A 14,949-nucleotide genomic window follows, 5' to 3' on the forward strand; every position below is an offset into this window, starting at 1 on the left:
GGGGGTGCACACACGGATCACGGTCTCTCTTTTCGACCGAGTCTAACGTTTGCCTTTTGGGCGGTGGTAAGTCCCTTCCCGGCGTTCCCCGACATATGCTCGAACGTGCTGTTCCTCACGCCCAAGAGCCCGCGAGCCCGCCCTCTCCATCGTCAGACACCACCAGCCGCGGAAGGCCCTCCTCCTCCGCCGCTTCCTCCCACGCCCGCAGCCCGCCGCGCACCACAAAAACGTCTGAGAAGGATGCGGCCGCCAGCACGGCGGCGGCGCCCTCCGAGAGAGCGCCGTCCGCGCAGAGCAGCACGATCGGCTGGTCGAGCGGCCACGCCTCCGCCACGCGGGCGGCGAAGGTCGCGTCGGGCAGATAGTAGCCGTGCTCCCACGTGTAGGCGGCCAGGTTGGCGGAGCAGGCGAGATGCCCATCGAGCCGCCACTCTGCCGGCTGCCGCACGTCGACCAGCAGCGCCTGCGGGGCGTGTCTCAGGCGCGTCATGCACGCGGACGCGCCTGCTGCCGCGCGGGAGAGAGAGGGGCTGCGCACCGCGCCGCTCAGCACCAGCTCCGCCAGCGCGCCGCTCGGCTCAACCTCGATTGCGCCTCCGCCTCCCTCGCCCCCCTCGCCCGCCGCGCCTCCCTCGCCTCCCTCGCCTCCCTCGCCCCCCTCGCCTCCCTCGCCCCCCTCGCCTCCCTCGCCCGCCTCACGCGGCAGAGGAGCAATGTCGGAGAGCGCGGAGTGTAGCGCCTCCGCCGCCTCCTCCTCCGCCGCCGCCTCCGCCTCCTCCTCCTCCTCCTCCTCCGCCGCCTCTGTCACCTGCGCCACCTCCTCCTCCCCTGCACCCTCCCCGTCTGCGGCGCGTGCCACCACCGCGCCGGTGGTCGGGTCGACCGCTCTCCCCTCCAGGTCGCGAGGCAGCGCAGGGTTGAGCCAGTACGCGCCGGGCGTGCTCAAGTCGGCGAGCCTAACACGCCAGCAGGCGAGCTTGTTGCCACACCGCCCTCTCCACACCACTCTCGCCGAAGACAGCGCCGCGCCGCAGCGCGAGCGGCCCTTCGCCGATGCCGCCGTCCAGGCACGCGTCCGCGACGCCGTCGATCTCCTCGTCCAGCCAGCCCTCCTATGCACGCGTAGGCGTGTGGGCAGCGTCTCTCCCGCGCCGCAGCGTCGGCCTCTCGTCCAGCCAGCCCTCCTCCTCCGGCGGCACACCGACCGACCGCATCCCGGCACCTAGCGCCGCCGCCGTCGCGCCCAGCGAAGTGACCAGGACGACGCAGCGTGCCGCCACCGGCTCGCGACCCCACGCGGCGCCGGGCGCACCGGCAAAGCCCGCAGGCGCCGCGATGTGCATCGACTCGCGCAAGGATGTGAGCTCCGCCACGGTCGGCTCGGCGGCATTAGTCGGCCATGTGACGGCGCCCGGCAAGGGCTCGTGCTCTGGGCTGCCGGGCGGCTCGAGAAGCGCGACCAGCGCGCCGTCGTCGCTAGCCTCGGCAAGCAGCCGCGAGACGCCGCGCCGGAGTCGTGAGGTAGGCTGGTCGACGGCGCTCGAAGTGGTGAAGATGAGGGCCTCGCAGCGGTCGATATTTCGCAGCATTTTCGCCGGAGCGGATCGCCGTGAAGCTGGAGGAGGCCGAGCGGCACAGAGGAGCAGCATGACGAAGAGGCCAGCCGCCCCGGGAACTCTGCGGCCAGCACCCAAGCTGTAGAACTCGGAATCGGAAGCAAAACGAGAAATCGGTGGGGCACTTCTTTCTGCGTTCTCGCAAATGGAGTGCGAGTCTCGTCTGGCGCCGTCCCAAACTGTCACTCCCCTTTCTCCCGGCCGGGGCGGGGCGCGCGCGGGGGCGGCGGGTGTACGGGATGTCTGTGGGCCCGAGAGCGATCTGCCATCCGTGTGTCCGCCTCGAAGGCAGCTCAAAAAAAGAAAGAACCGATTGGCTTTCGCGCGAGCTTGCGAGCTGCGCGGCTCTGAGCAATCTCTCGTCGCTAGCCGAAACACAAGGCCCACTTTAGATGTGTCGGACCATATTGCTGCTCTGCCTTTCCCACCTGGGGCTCGCGCTGCTCACGGCAAAGAGTCCTGTCTCCTGCAGCAGCCTGGCTCACGGCAAAGGCGCAGTGGCCCGGCGTGCTCACGCCGCGGCGGCCGCCGGCTACGTGCCTCAGCCGCACAGCTGCGCGTCGGCACGGCTGCGTCCTCGGCAAGTGCAGCTGGTTATGCAGCTCTCCGAGGACGAGATCAAGCAGAAGCTGTCTGCGCTGCGGCGTGGTGGCCGGCGGCTTGCCACCTCCCCTGCCGTCACCTCACCTTCCACCGCCGCCGCCTCGCCTCTTGACGGCGCCGCCTCAGCCGACGTCGCCGCCTCACCACAAGCTTCGGCAGCGCCAGCGGCGCCGGCTCCAAATATCGTCGGCGGTACCGTCCTCCCCACCGACGGCCCTGCGCCGATCGAGCGGCTGCGGACGGCGGTCGCCTCGCGACGCGCAGAAGGCGAGCCGCTCGACGAGGGCGCGGCCGGGCGGGTGGTGGAGTTCCTCAACGCGGAGCTGGGCGACGAGATGCTGGGCTGGCTGCTGCGCTGGACGGAGGTGGGAGACAAGGCGCGGCGGCGGAACATGTGGAGCCGCGGCTCCTGGACCCCGCGCACGGCGACGCTGACCTCGGTCTCCGGCGCCGCGCTCTCCTTTCGGGTGGGGGTGGCGGTGCGGGGGCGCAAGGAGCTGGAGCACGTCGAGAGCGAGCTCCCCCTCCCGCACGCCGTCGAGACGGTGGCTGGCGCGGGCTGAGCTGCCCGCTCTCACGAGCCCTCCGCTAACTCAAAACAGAGTTGATGCAGGTGGACGGGCTGCGGGACGAGCTGCTCCGCCTCTCTGCCGAGCCGGCGGACAAGGGGAGCGAGCCGGCGCTGGCCCCGGGCAGCAGCGCCGCCCTGCTGCTTGGGCTGCCCAGCAACCCACAACACCGACGACTAACAATGGTGGCAAATAGGCAGCAGCGCCGCCCTGCTTCGGCTGCCTGGCGCGACGGACGACTGGTCGCTGCCGAGAGACCTGTGGCTCAACACCACCCCGTACCCGCGCGAGGTGAGGGAGATGGTCTACTCCGACGTCGCGGCGGCGGTGCAGGCGGCTGTCGCCGACCCGGCCTGCCCGCGCCGGATGAGGCTGATCTCCCCATACCTCCCAATATCTCCTCATATCTCCTCATATCTCGCTAGGCCTGCCCGCGCCGGATGAGGCTGATCTCCCCATACCTCCCAATATCTCCTCATATCTCCTCATATCTCGCTAGGCCTGCCCGCGCCGGATGAGGCTGATCTCCCCATACCTCCCAATATCTCCTCATATCTCCTCATATCTCGCTAGGCCTGCCCGCGCCGGATGAGGCTGATCTCCCCATACCTCCCAATATCTCCTCATATCTCCTCATATCTCCCTAGGCCTGCCCGCGCCGGATGAAGCTGCTTGTTGCGCCGCCCGAGCTGAACATGGAGATGGACTCGTACCGGGTAGGAAGCATGCTCGAGCTCGTGCGCAAGGTGTCGGCCTCGCCACCTCGTCGCCTTGTCGCCTCTGCCGACCAGGTCCACGCCTGTTGTGTCTCGTCCGCCGTCTCGCAGGTCTCGCTCGACCTCGCGGCGTGCGGCCTCCACACTCGCGTGTGCGTGCAGGGCTCGACGGGCGAGGTGAGCATGCTCGCACAGGAGCCTTCTCTGAAGGCCCTCGGCGCCGTCCCGTAGGCTCGAAGGGCGAGGGCGTGCTCGCGTATCTCGGCCGATCTCGGCTGATCTCGGCCGATCTCGGGTAGGCTCGATGGGCGAGGGCGTGCTCGCGGGCGTCCCTCGCGTGCTGGCGGGGGTGAGCAAGCTGCTGCGTAGGAGCCTTCTAGGAGCCGTCTAGGAGCCTTCTCGGAGCCGTCTAGGAGCCTTCTAGGTGAGCAAGCTGCTTGGTATGATGGACTGGCAGGCGGCACTTGCCCGAGACTCGTCCATCACTCGCCCCTGACTCGGTCGGCGACACGGCGTCGCGCAGCCGCAGGCGGGAGAGGGCGAGCCGAACGAGGGCTTGCTCGGAGCCGGTGCCGCCGACGCCCTCGTCCGGTTCGGCGCCATCGGTGGGGAGGAGGTGGCGCCGGACGACGACGTGCGGGCTCGCCCGCAGCCGGTGGTCGCCAGGGCACGTCCCTGACCTGGACTGTTGCACCCTGCAGGTGCTCCTCGTCCTCGCGCCGCAGTCGATGGTGGGCGCTCCGATTGTGCCGCCGCTCGAGGCGCTGAGCGAGGCGGCGGTCTCGCAGGGCTCCGCCGTCGTGCTGATCAACCCGCTGCTGCAGGATCCCGACCGCCGGACCCAAACATCGCTAGCAACCCCTTGCCTTGACCTCGCCCCTCGCCCTGACCTCGCCCCTGGCCCGACACGGCAACATCTCCGGCCCTACCCCCGCCCCCCCGCCCCCCCGCCCCCCCGCCTCCCCGCCCGGTGTAGGACCGCCAGTCCAGCTCCGGGGTGACGGGCGTGAACGGCGTCTGTTCACACCTCAAGCCGTGAACAGGACCGCCAGTCCAGCTCCGGGGTGACGGGCGTGAACGGCGTCTGTTCACACCTCAAGCCGTGAACAGGACCGCCAGTCCAGCTCCGGGGTGACGGGCGTGAACGGCGTCTGTTCACACCTCAAGCCGTGAACAGGACCGCCAGTCCAGCTCCGGGGTGATGGGCGTGCGCGGCCGCGCCGAGCGGCTGGCCTTTGCGGAGAGCTTCGCCGAGATCTACCACTTCCGGCTCCTCTACTCGGGGACTACCTTCATGTACCCCATCCTCGGCGCGCTGCGCATGGCGCGCCAGGACGGGCGGCGCGTCCTCTACCGGCGGCTCGAGGGCGGCGGCGGCGAGCAGTACCTCCCTGTCGGCTGCTGGGTCGGCCGCGAGCCGACCCCGCGTGAGATGTCCGAGCTGCTGCCCAGCACGGTGGGATCGGGCGAGGCGCGCGGGGAGAGCGCGGCCGCGCCCCCGGGGTCTGCCACGGGGTCTGCGGACGAGAGGATGCCGTGGGACTGATTGTGACACTGATACTGGTGCAGACGTGAGCGTGCGTGTGTGGATGTGTCTCACAGACAGCGGCCGAAGCCCGGCAGCTCGGGTGGCACAAATAAATGAGAAAATAAAAACGGACACCTCTCTACAGATTGAAGAGGAGACAGCCAGACAGCCAGTGGGACGAACGAGGGCCGCGACGGCGGCCCAAGCGGGAGGGAGCGGAGACAGTCGGCAGCGAGCGAAGTGGGTGAGACTGATGATGCTCCTTCGACTTAGGGAGCGGTTCAGCTGCTGGGCGGGCTTCAGGGTGGTGCTCACGCGAAAAGGAATCGACGCGATGTACAAAGCATACAACAAGAGGAGAAAGAAGAGGACGTACATCAGTGATGACGAAGCAGAAGCTAGCGCAGACGAGAGCAGGGCAGACCCGGGGACGGCGGAGTCGGAGCAGACGGCATCGGCCGCCGAGGGAACGTTGGGAAGAGGCACGAGGAGGGCGGCGACCTCGACCGACTATGGAGGACCCGTCGCCAGACGACACGCAGGGCGGACGACGGGGAGGCGGAGCAGACGCGCAGGGCGAGACGAGGGAGGGAGCAGGACTTTGCGGAGATCAGCAGGAGGATGTACGAAGAGATTAGGAGCAGCAGGGACCCGAGGGACCATGTGGAAGACGGCTAGTGCTAGTCCCCCATCGGGAGGACGACCCCGGCTAGTCGCCGACCACACCCACAAAGAACCCTGCAAACACCGCAGGGCGGGGACCTGTTCCTTTTTACCCATCTGCATCTCCTAGTAGAGGTGTCCGTTTTATTTATTTATTTAGGAAGAGGAGAGACGCCGGTGAGGACGAAGCAGAGACTAGCGCAGACGAGAGCAGGGCAGACCCGGGGACTGGGGAGCCGGAGCAGACGGCATCGGCCGCCGAGGGAACGTTGGGAAGAGGCACGAGGAGGGCGGCGACCTCGACCGACTATGGAGGACCCGTCGCCAGACGACGCAGGGCAGAAGACGGTGAGGCGGAGCAGACGCGCAGGGCGAGACGAGGGAGGGAGCAGGACTTTGCGGAGATCAGCAGGAGGATGTACGAAGAGATTAGGAGCAGCAGGGACCCGAGGGACCATGTGGAAGACGGCTAGTGCTAGTCCCCCATCGGGAGGACGACCCCGGCTAGTCGCCGACCACACCCACAAAGAACCCTGCACAAAGATCGCAAGGGCGAGGACCTGTTCCTTTTTACCCATCTCACCGCAGTAGAGAGAGGTGTCCGTTATTTACCTCTACCGTGTGAGATGGGTAAAAAGGAATAGGTCCCCGCCCGTGCGATCTTTGTGCAGGGTGTTCTTTGTGGGTGTGGACTGTGGTCGGCGGCTAGCCGGGGAGCGGGGTCGTCCTCCCGATGGGGGACTAGCACTAGCCGTCTTCCACATGGTCCCTCGGGTCCCTGCTGCTCCTAATCTCTTCGTACATCCTCCTGCTGATCTCCGCATGTCCGCAAAGTCCTGCTCCCTCCTTGTCTCGCCCTGCGCGTCCTGCTCCGCCTCCACATCGTCTGCCCTGCGTCGTCGGGTGGCACAAGTGCCTAGCGGCCATTAAATAATACGGAAGCGGCTTTATCATGTGAGCATTCGTGCATAAATCAGATACCAGACCTCGGTTTCCCATAGCGCATAGGGTTTCTGCTGCGGTTTCCCATGGCGGTTTCCCATAGCCGAAAAACCAGGCTCCAGGGTCGGTCGGTTTCTGCGGCGCGCTCTGTTTTTTCTGGGATCTGGTTCGGCGGCCAGAGCGTCAGTAGCAAAAAGGGGTGGCGGAGGCGAGGGGTGGTGGCGATGCCGGAGGCGGTGGCGGTGCCGTGTGGAGAGTGACGCGACGCGGCCGAGCCTACAGTCCCGCATGAGGTGTCGTGCCTGCAGCAGAGGAGAACGCGCGAGAGCGTGGCGGGCGAGTGCAGTGTCGGCGGCAAGGGCAGGGATGGGATCCTTGTTGTTCGTCAACCATCCTTGCGGCTCGGAGAAGATCTGCAGCATAGAAGTCTGTCCACAAGCAAGGGAATCGCGCCAGCAGCCAGAGCTCGATGTGCCTACCAGCAGCAGGATCGGCGGTCACGAACACGCGCACAGACCCAAGCGATGTTAACCTGGATAGTGTTTGAGGTCGCAGCGGATTGGAGTGCAGTGATAGAAGCTCTGAGCCATGAATATCGCCAGGAAGAGGGCGGGTGGGGGCGATTGAATCATGGCGCGAGGCGCGCTGGCTCCATGGCAGCACGTTGAAGCAGAGCAGGTGGGGACGAGGACGCGCGTGATAGAGCGAGTCGAGATACACTCCGGCGAGGCGACAGCAGATCCAGCTGCTCGCCCGCCACGCCGCCGACGAGACGGCGCACGAGACGACGCTCTTCTCGATGAAGAGCTCGTCGAGATATACTCTGGCGAGGCGACAGCAGATCCAGCTGCTCGCCCGCCACGCCGCCGACGAGGCGGCGCACGAGACGACGCTCTTCTCGATGAAGAGCTCGTCGAGATATACTCTGGCGAGGCGACAGCAGATCCAGCTGCTCGCCCGCCACGCCGCCGACGAGGCGGCGCACGAGACGACGCTCTAGCCGATGTAGAGCGAGTCGAGATATGCTCTGGCGAGACGACAGCACATCCAGCTGCCCGCCCGCCACGCCGCCGACGAGGCGGCGCACGAGACGACGCTCTTCTTGATGGAGAGCTAGTCGAGATATGCTCTGGCGAGGCAACAGCGGATCCAGCCGCCCGCCCGCCACGCCGCCGACGAGACGGCGCACGAGACGACGCTCTTCTCGAAGAAGAGCTAGTCGAGATATACTCTGGCGAGGCGACAGCAGATCCAGCTGCCCGCCTGCCACGCCGCCGACGAGGCGGCGCACGAGTCGACGCTCTTCTCGATGAAGAGCTAGTCGAGATATGCTCTGGCGAGGCGACAGCAGATCCAGCTGCTCGCCCGCCACGCCGCCGACGAGACGGCGCACGAGACGACGCTCTTCTCGATGTAGAGCGAGTCGAGATATGCTCTGGCGAGGCGACAGCAGATGCAGCTGCTCGCCCGCCACGCCGCCGACGAGGCGGCGCACGAGACGACGCTCTTCTCGATGAAGAGCTAGTCGAGATATGCTCTGGCGAGGCGACAGCAGATCCAGCTGCTCGCCCGCCACGCCGCCGACGAGGCGGCGCACGAGTCGACGCTCTTCTCGATGGAGAGCTAGTCGAGATACACTCCGGCGAGGCGACAGCAGATCCAGCTGCCCGCCCGCCCCGCCGCCGACGACGCGGCGCCCGAGACGACTTTCTTCTCGATGTAGAGCTAGTCGAGATATACTCTGGCGGGGCGACAGCAGTTCAAGCTGCCCGCCAGCAGTTGACTGGTATCAGCAGTCGAGTCGCAATCCGGTGGATCGGCAGAGTCAGGGCGGGTTCTGCACCCAGGACCTCGCCCGTTACCTGCGTCAACACTAGACGCTCTCGCTGCTGTATTTGCTGTGCGTCGCGCGTCCCATCGCGCGACCGCTTGCTGCTATGCTCATACCCACGAAGGCAAATCCGTGATGCCATTCCGGAAGCAGCAAGCTCGGTCAATTCCCAGCGATCGCCCGACGCAGATCGGCCGCTGGACCGGCAGTTCCAGCTTCGTCTGTGTATTGCGTGTCGCTGCTTCATTCTGCAGTGATACGCTGGACGGCCACACCAAGACTGTCCATCCCGACCACAAACACGGTCCATCGGGCTGGTCCATACGGCGGCGGCGCTTTGCGCATCCAGCCGGTGTGCACGAGATTCACGGATCCGCCGTGGAGACTGTGCGCTATCCACCAGCCGCTGAATGGCTGTACGGGCTGTTCGAGCCGACAGAACAACGACAACTGAATGCGGAAACTGAATGCTCGGCGCCAATGCTCTGATCTGTGCAGCGCCTGCGCGTGCCGCCGCACAGCGGCCACGGACCGTTGCGGTCCACAGCGCTCCGGCCATGGCGATTGAATCATGGCGCGAGGCGCGCTGGCTCCATGGCAGCACGTTGAAGCAGAGCAGGTGGGGACGAGGACGCGCGTGAGGACGCGTCGCCTCTCTGCTGTGAATAGAGGGAGAGTGCTGCAGCGTTGGAACCGAAGCTCGGCGCCTCGCCCTCAGCAGAGCGGGCGAGAAAAGCTTAAGCTGTTCGCGCCACTTGAAAAAAAAATTCGCGGAATTTTTCTGACGGCCTTCGCGGAGGCTCGATGCTAGCCTCGATGCTCGCCTTGATCGGCGCGTCGCAGGGCTGGGTGGCTGGCCGTCTGCCGCGCCACCCTGCTGCCCGCGCGCTCTCCCGCTGCGCGGAGGCGCCGGACGCCTCGTCGGCCGCGGCCGCCGCGGCCGCGGCCGCTGCTGCTGACTGTGAAGCGTGCGTCGAGGACGGCTACGTGCCTCAGCAGCACAACTGGGAGTCGCTCCCGAACCCGCAATTCGATTACACTGCCGCGGGCGACTCGGACTGGCTGCTAGCCGGCGCGGCGGCGCTGTCGCAGCACACTGCTGCGCTGGCTCCGCAGTTTGCAGCGGTGCGCGAGCGGCCATTCTTCCGCTTTTTCGCGGTCGACCTGCTCGCCTCGTGCGGGTACGTGCCGCAGAACGAGGTGCCGTGCGAGCTCGACGCCTGCGAAATCGAGCCGACGGAGGACGTGCCGCCGCCGATGATGGAGCGCGACGCCAACGAGTGCGCCTCGCCACTGCGCCAGCCTCGCAGCTGCGCCAGCCTCGCTGCTGCGCCAGCCTCGCTGGGGGAGCGAGGGAGGGGGGAAAGGGGGGGGGGGGGGGGGCAGCGCGGCGGCTTCCGTGCGTCTCCGATGCGCCTCCCGGTCGTGGTCTGTGGTTTGCGCAGGTACGAGTTCGAGCTTGACGGCTGGGGACGGTGGGACATGCCTTCGGACTTTACCGAGTGGGGCCTTGCCGTCGCGGGGGAAGGGCGGGGGGGGGGGAGGGTTGGGGGAGGGGTGTGCACTGCCTGGCGTGTAGGTACTACGACCTGCACGAGCACGCGGAGAGGAACACGGGGTACGACGGCTCGAGAGTCTGGCGCGCGAGAGAGGAGGAGGGAGGAGGGACGGGAGGAGGGACGGGAGGAGGGACGGGAGGGGTTAGACAGGGAGGAGAAGGGGAGGAGAGGAGAGGAGGAGAAGGGGAGGAGAGTTCGGGGGAGGAGAGGAGATGATGGGGCGCTCAGGCACGGCTTACGTGCCGCACACCCAACTCCAGAGGGAGGGGAGGAGAGGCGTAGCAACACTCCGCAGCCTCTCTCCGCCCCGCGCCCAGCCTCCTCCTCACCCGCCCGCCTCACCCGCCCGCCTCCCTTTCTGCCCGCCTCCTCTGCCCGCCTCCCCGCCTTCTCCGCCACGAGAATGAGGGGACGTGACCCGGCCCTCCTGCCCAGGCGCTTCATCCACCAGAAGATTTGCTTCCAGCTCGATCTGCAGGCCCCCTCCCCAGACGCCTGCCCAGACACCTCCCCGACACCTCCCCGGACACCTCCCACCAGAGGACTAGCCGCTTCCCCCCGGCCCGCGAAACCCCGTAGAGCCCGAGGACTCGTGGGGACTTACCTTATTTGATTGATTGATTGGCTGACCAGGAGCCCGAGAACTCGTGGAAGCGCGACTTCAACCGCGGCGTGTCAGGCCTCCACTCCGCCGCCTCCGCCTCCCTCGTCGTGCATTCCTGTTGTGAGGGTTGAGGGCTGGGGGCGTGATAGGCCTCCACTCCGCCGTCTCCGCCTCCATCGTCGGCGATCTGCTGCGCACGGGCGACGACGACGGCGACGAGGCTGCGACTGCTCCAGTGAGCCGGAGGAGGAGGATTCTGTCACTAGGCGAGCAGGGGGAGGGGCGAGGCTGCAGCACCGCATACTCGAGTGAGAGGCCACGAGTCGTTGTGATAGGCGACGAGGAGGAGGCGAGGCTGCAGTACCGCCGCCGGCTGCGCGACGAGCCAGGCGCGGCGCCGGCCTGCCCTTCTCCGACGAGGGTTTGCTCCTCATGGCCTGAGGAGAGGAGTGTGTGAGGCAAGAGTCTGGTCGCAGGCGCGGTGCCGAACCTGTACTTTGCAACCATGCTGACCCTCTGCGCCATCCAGAGGGTGTGTCCCCGATCTCTCGGCATCTCTCCCCATCTCTCCCCACCTCTCCAGAGGGTGTGTCCCCGATCTCTCGGCATCTCTCCCCATCTCTCCCCACCTCTCCAGAGGGTGTGTCCCCGATCTCTCCCCATCTCTCCCCATCTCTCCCCGCCTCTCCAGAGGGCGTGTCCGCGCGGCGGGCTTGCTCCACCCGATGCAGCGGCGTCTCACGCACACAGCCACGTCCGTCCGCCAGGTCGCCCCGCGGCTCGGCCGCTGCACCTACCTCGGGGACGTGCGGCAGGTCTATATCTCCCCAGATCTCCCCAGATCTCCCCATATCTCGGCCGCTGCACCTACCTCGGGGACGTGCGGCAGGTCTATATCTCCCCAGATCTCCCCAGATCTCCCCATATCTCGGCCGCTGCACCTACCTCGGGGACGTGCGGCAGGTCTATATCTCCCCAGATCTCCCCAGATCTCCCCATATCTCGGCCGCTGCACCTACCTCGGGGACGTGCGGCAGGTCTATATCTCCCCAGATCTCCCCAGATCTCCCCATATCTCGGCCGCTGCACCTACCTCGGGGACGTGCGGCAGGTCTATATCTCCCCAGATCTCCCCAGATCTCCCCATATCTCGGCCGCTGCACCTACCTCGGGGACGTGCGGCAGGTCTATATCTCCCCAGATCTCCCCAGATCTCCCCATATCTCGGCCGCTGCACCTACCTCGGGGACGTGCGGCAGGTCTGGCGATGGAGCGGACTCGGCACCCTCTCACGTGACAAGCGGGTGCACACGCTTGCGTGAGTCCCTCGGTCAGGTCTGGCCGCCGATGGAGCAGATCCTCAACTCTCCCGCCCTCGCCGAGCCGTCTCTCTCTCGCGCCGCGGCGCTGCTGCGCGAGCACGCAGACTCGGAGGAGGCCGCGCCGTGGAAGATCCGGCTGCGCACGCGCGACTTGCTCGGGGTGATGAACTGCGTCCAGTGCAACCTCTGCCGGCTGCACGGCAAGGTGACGGTGGCTGGGTTCGCCGCCGCACTGCAGGCGCCACCTCCAGCAACTCGTAGCACCCCCCGCCCGCCTCCCGGCACACCTCCCTTCCCACACCCTCCCCCGCCCCCGCACACCTCCCTGGCTCCTCCCTGGCTCCTCCCTCCGCCCCCTCCCCAGGTGCTGCTCGGGTACCGCGGCAGGGGGGACCACTGCGACAAGGAGGCGGACCCGTACTCGCTCAACCGAGTCGAGGCCCGCAACCCTTGCCCTAGCCCAGACCCGTACCCCTCAACCCGAGACGCGGCCGCCCTTCCCTCACCCTCACTCAAACTCACCAGGTGGCTGCCCTCGTCGTCACCGGGGGAAAGCTCGTCGCCGCCTGCCACACCGTCGAGACGCTGCAGGCCCTCGAGGCGTAATACTTGAGAACCGAGAGCGCCCGCGCAGCACACACGCACACGGTGGCACACACGCGCCTAAACGCGCCAGATCTCTTCAAGATCAAGCTTCCTTTTCCCTTTTTCAACTTTTTGTGTTGGCTGTGGCACATTGGCCAAAAAATTCTTTTTTCTCGCTGGGCGGGTACTTCCGACACTTCCCCCCCATGTCCAGAGTCCACCCCTGCCGTGCCCAGGCCGTGCCCCCGCTCGCGCCGCCTCGCCTCCTCCGCCGCCTCCGCCGCCCCCTCTCCAGACGCGCCACCGCCCACCCGCCTCCTCGACCTCCCCACGGACCTCCTCCTGCGCGTCGTCTCTCGCTGCCACAGCCCCGCCGACATCGCGTCGCGGCCGTCTCGCTGCTCTTCCACGCCTCGCTCGCAGAGGACACAGCTGGACATCCGCTTGTGGGCGCGGCTTCGAGCTGCCGGCGCAGCCAGAGGGCGAGCGTTGCGTCGTGCAGTGGCTCGAGTGGCTGTGCTATTCTCCAAAGGCGGGTGTAGTCGACCAAGGGACCACGAATCTGGTCTGTCGACGGCACGAATTTGGGATGGGACACCTTCGGGATGTGAAGAGAAACGTAAGAAACAGACCTTTCAAACTCGGTGTCGAACCACCAGCCGTTTGTTGTGTATGACCCCCCCAATCGCCAATGAACACTCCAGTGAGGGAGCAGGGAGGGTGAGACGATCGAGGGGTCCCGTACCACGCGGAATCGACCCTATCCGGTGCTCAAGTGCTCAACCACCAGCCCGACGCTAAAAAGAAAGAAAGAAAACAGACAACCCAACGCTCACTACAGTGATGGCGTACAAAAGACTGTTTCTGATCAGAATTTTGCACATCTATATTGTGTAAACCGTCTAAACCGAAGCCCCGCGTCCGACGTGCGCGCTGCCCCCTAGGTGCGCGCTGGTGCTACGTGGAGCACACGCACGTAGAGGCAGGGATGGAGGGAACAGGTGGGGAGGGGATGGGTGGGGGGGGTGGGGGGGCATGCGCTTAGGAAGGCAGGCAGGACGAGCCCAAATCCCGCCACACCTCCGCCTCCATGTGTGCAACTTGGCGCAAGATGAGCTGCTTTTCATCGACCCGCTCGCGATTTGCTGTCTCGTTTTACTTCGTCTCATCTGTCACGGCCAGACGCCTTGATCGCAACTCATCTGTCACGGCCAGACGCCTTGATCGCAACGGAGCCGACAAGAAGTGTTGTGCTGGTGTTGTGCCCGTTCGTCCCGGTTTGCTACTGGAACTTCGACTGTGCCTCGAGCTGCACAAACCATTCAGTTGGCCTCTTCTCAAACTGCCCATCTTCCCTCTGGCTCGATGTGCTATCACCAAGGTTGCTTGAGTCAGTGCTTCACCCTCTTTTTTGAACGTTGGTGCCAATAAAGGCTACGATGTCCGCAGCTTTATCGAACGCTTCGATGCGAGTTGGAGTGTCAGCGGCCATCAGTGGGCGCGATCATTTATGCGACATAATACCACGGGACAACTGTGTGGTGCATGCCCGTGAAGATGGGCACTGTTCTTGCGGTGGAGGCAGAACCAAAAAATGCCGAACTTCTGGGCAAAGTCTTCGAGGAGCATGCCCTGCATGCCCGTGACGTTCGTGTGTTGCATGCCGTGGCAACTGGTCCCTCCGCGGGGGTCCGCGTGAGCGACTTCCTTTGTGCCAATTATGAACGAGATCGGCATGGAGATTGCACGCCCGGTGGAAGAGAAGCCTGAAGCAGAGGCAGACCAATAATTCACTCGTGCCTACGACAACCGTTGACCACAGCTTCTTGCATCTCAAGGTCTTCAAGTGGTCGATTTGTGCTTAATCGACACTGGAAGGACACGACCATGCTGTCTTGCGCGGTGCGGAGAATGCACTGCGTACTCACTCGCTCAAAATTGTGACCTTTGAGTACGGAGGGTTGTGGTGCTTCCGACAGCCAAATAACGCCTGCATTCGCCTAGAGCCGCTGATTGCTTTCTTGGCAAACTTCGCGTATTCGTGCTGGTGCCTGGGGTCGGTGAAATGATGGCGATGTGGCGCGCATTGACCCAACATGCGAAGATGTCTCAACTCGTCGCTGGTCAAATATCGGGTGCATGGCTGATCCAGGCCTCATTGCAAAGATGCAAGAATTAGAGCGTGTAGGAGCTCGAGAGACATTGCGGCGACTCTCTGTCTATCAGAAAAGAGGCCGGGCGCGCCCACCCTTTGGCTAGGTACCGAGATCGCGGACTAGATCGCGGAATGGCCAGAAAAACGTGAGGTCGTGACGCACCGCGGCGTAGTGTGCGCGGCCTATTGATTAAATCATTTAATGAAAATGATTACGGTACTACGGGTACCAAAATCTTTGTACATTCGGCTG

General features: G+C 65.5%; 3 protein-coding genes across 3 annotated transcripts; 2 read left to right on the top strand and 1 right to left on the bottom strand.

Annotated features, from left to right (window-relative positions):
* Positions 1-115: 115 nt before the first annotated feature.
* On the bottom strand, positions 116-1,652 carry EMIHUDRAFT_111830 (hypothetical protein; the record flags this gene model as incomplete). The annotated part of the gene is made up of 4 exons (XM_005785787.1): positions 116-466; positions 542-959; positions 991-1,115; positions 1,209-1,652. 4 exons carry the CDS (start codon positions 1,650-1,652, stop codon positions 116-118), a joined length of 1,338 nt encoding a protein of 445 aa, XP_005785844.1.
* Positions 1,653-1,972: 320 nt separating this feature from the next.
* Positions 1,973-7,494, top strand: EMIHUDRAFT_467802 (hypothetical protein). Its single transcript, XM_005785788.1, has 13 exons — positions 1,973-2,767; positions 2,836-2,914; positions 2,988-3,142; positions 3,439-3,537; positions 3,619-3,670; positions 3,807-3,856; positions 3,932-3,964; positions 4,037-4,141; positions 4,209-4,331; positions 4,685-5,135; positions 6,602-6,916; positions 7,015-7,115; positions 7,228-7,494. The coding sequence occupies exons 1-10, from the start codon at positions 2,012-2,014 to the stop codon at positions 5,051-5,053; spliced, it is 1,821 nt and encodes a 606-aa protein (XP_005785845.1). The 5' UTR covers positions 1,973-2,011; the 3' UTR covers positions 5,054-5,135; positions 6,602-6,916; positions 7,015-7,115; positions 7,228-7,494.
* Positions 7,495-9,685: 2,191 nt separating this feature from the next.
* Positions 9,686-12,690, top strand: EMIHUDRAFT_441606 (hypothetical protein). Its single transcript, XM_005785789.1, has 12 exons — positions 9,686-9,751; positions 9,917-9,973; positions 10,051-10,110; positions 10,466-10,508; positions 10,664-10,709; positions 10,784-10,834; positions 10,970-11,023; positions 11,111-11,166; positions 11,402-11,449; positions 11,970-12,194; positions 12,321-12,395; positions 12,482-12,690. The coding sequence occupies exons 1-12, from the start codon at positions 9,729-9,731 to the stop codon at positions 12,560-12,562; spliced, it is 819 nt and encodes a 272-aa protein (XP_005785846.1). The 5' UTR covers positions 9,686-9,728; the 3' UTR covers positions 12,563-12,690.
* Positions 12,691-14,949: the final 2,259 nt, after the last annotated feature.

This window comes from Emiliania huxleyi (genome assembly GCF_000372725.1).
Source record: "Emiliania huxleyi CCMP1516 chromosome Unknown EMIHUscaffold_158, whole genome shotgun sequence".
Lineage (NCBI taxonomy): Eukaryota > Haptophyta > Isochrysidales > Noelaerhabdaceae > Emiliania > Emiliania huxleyi.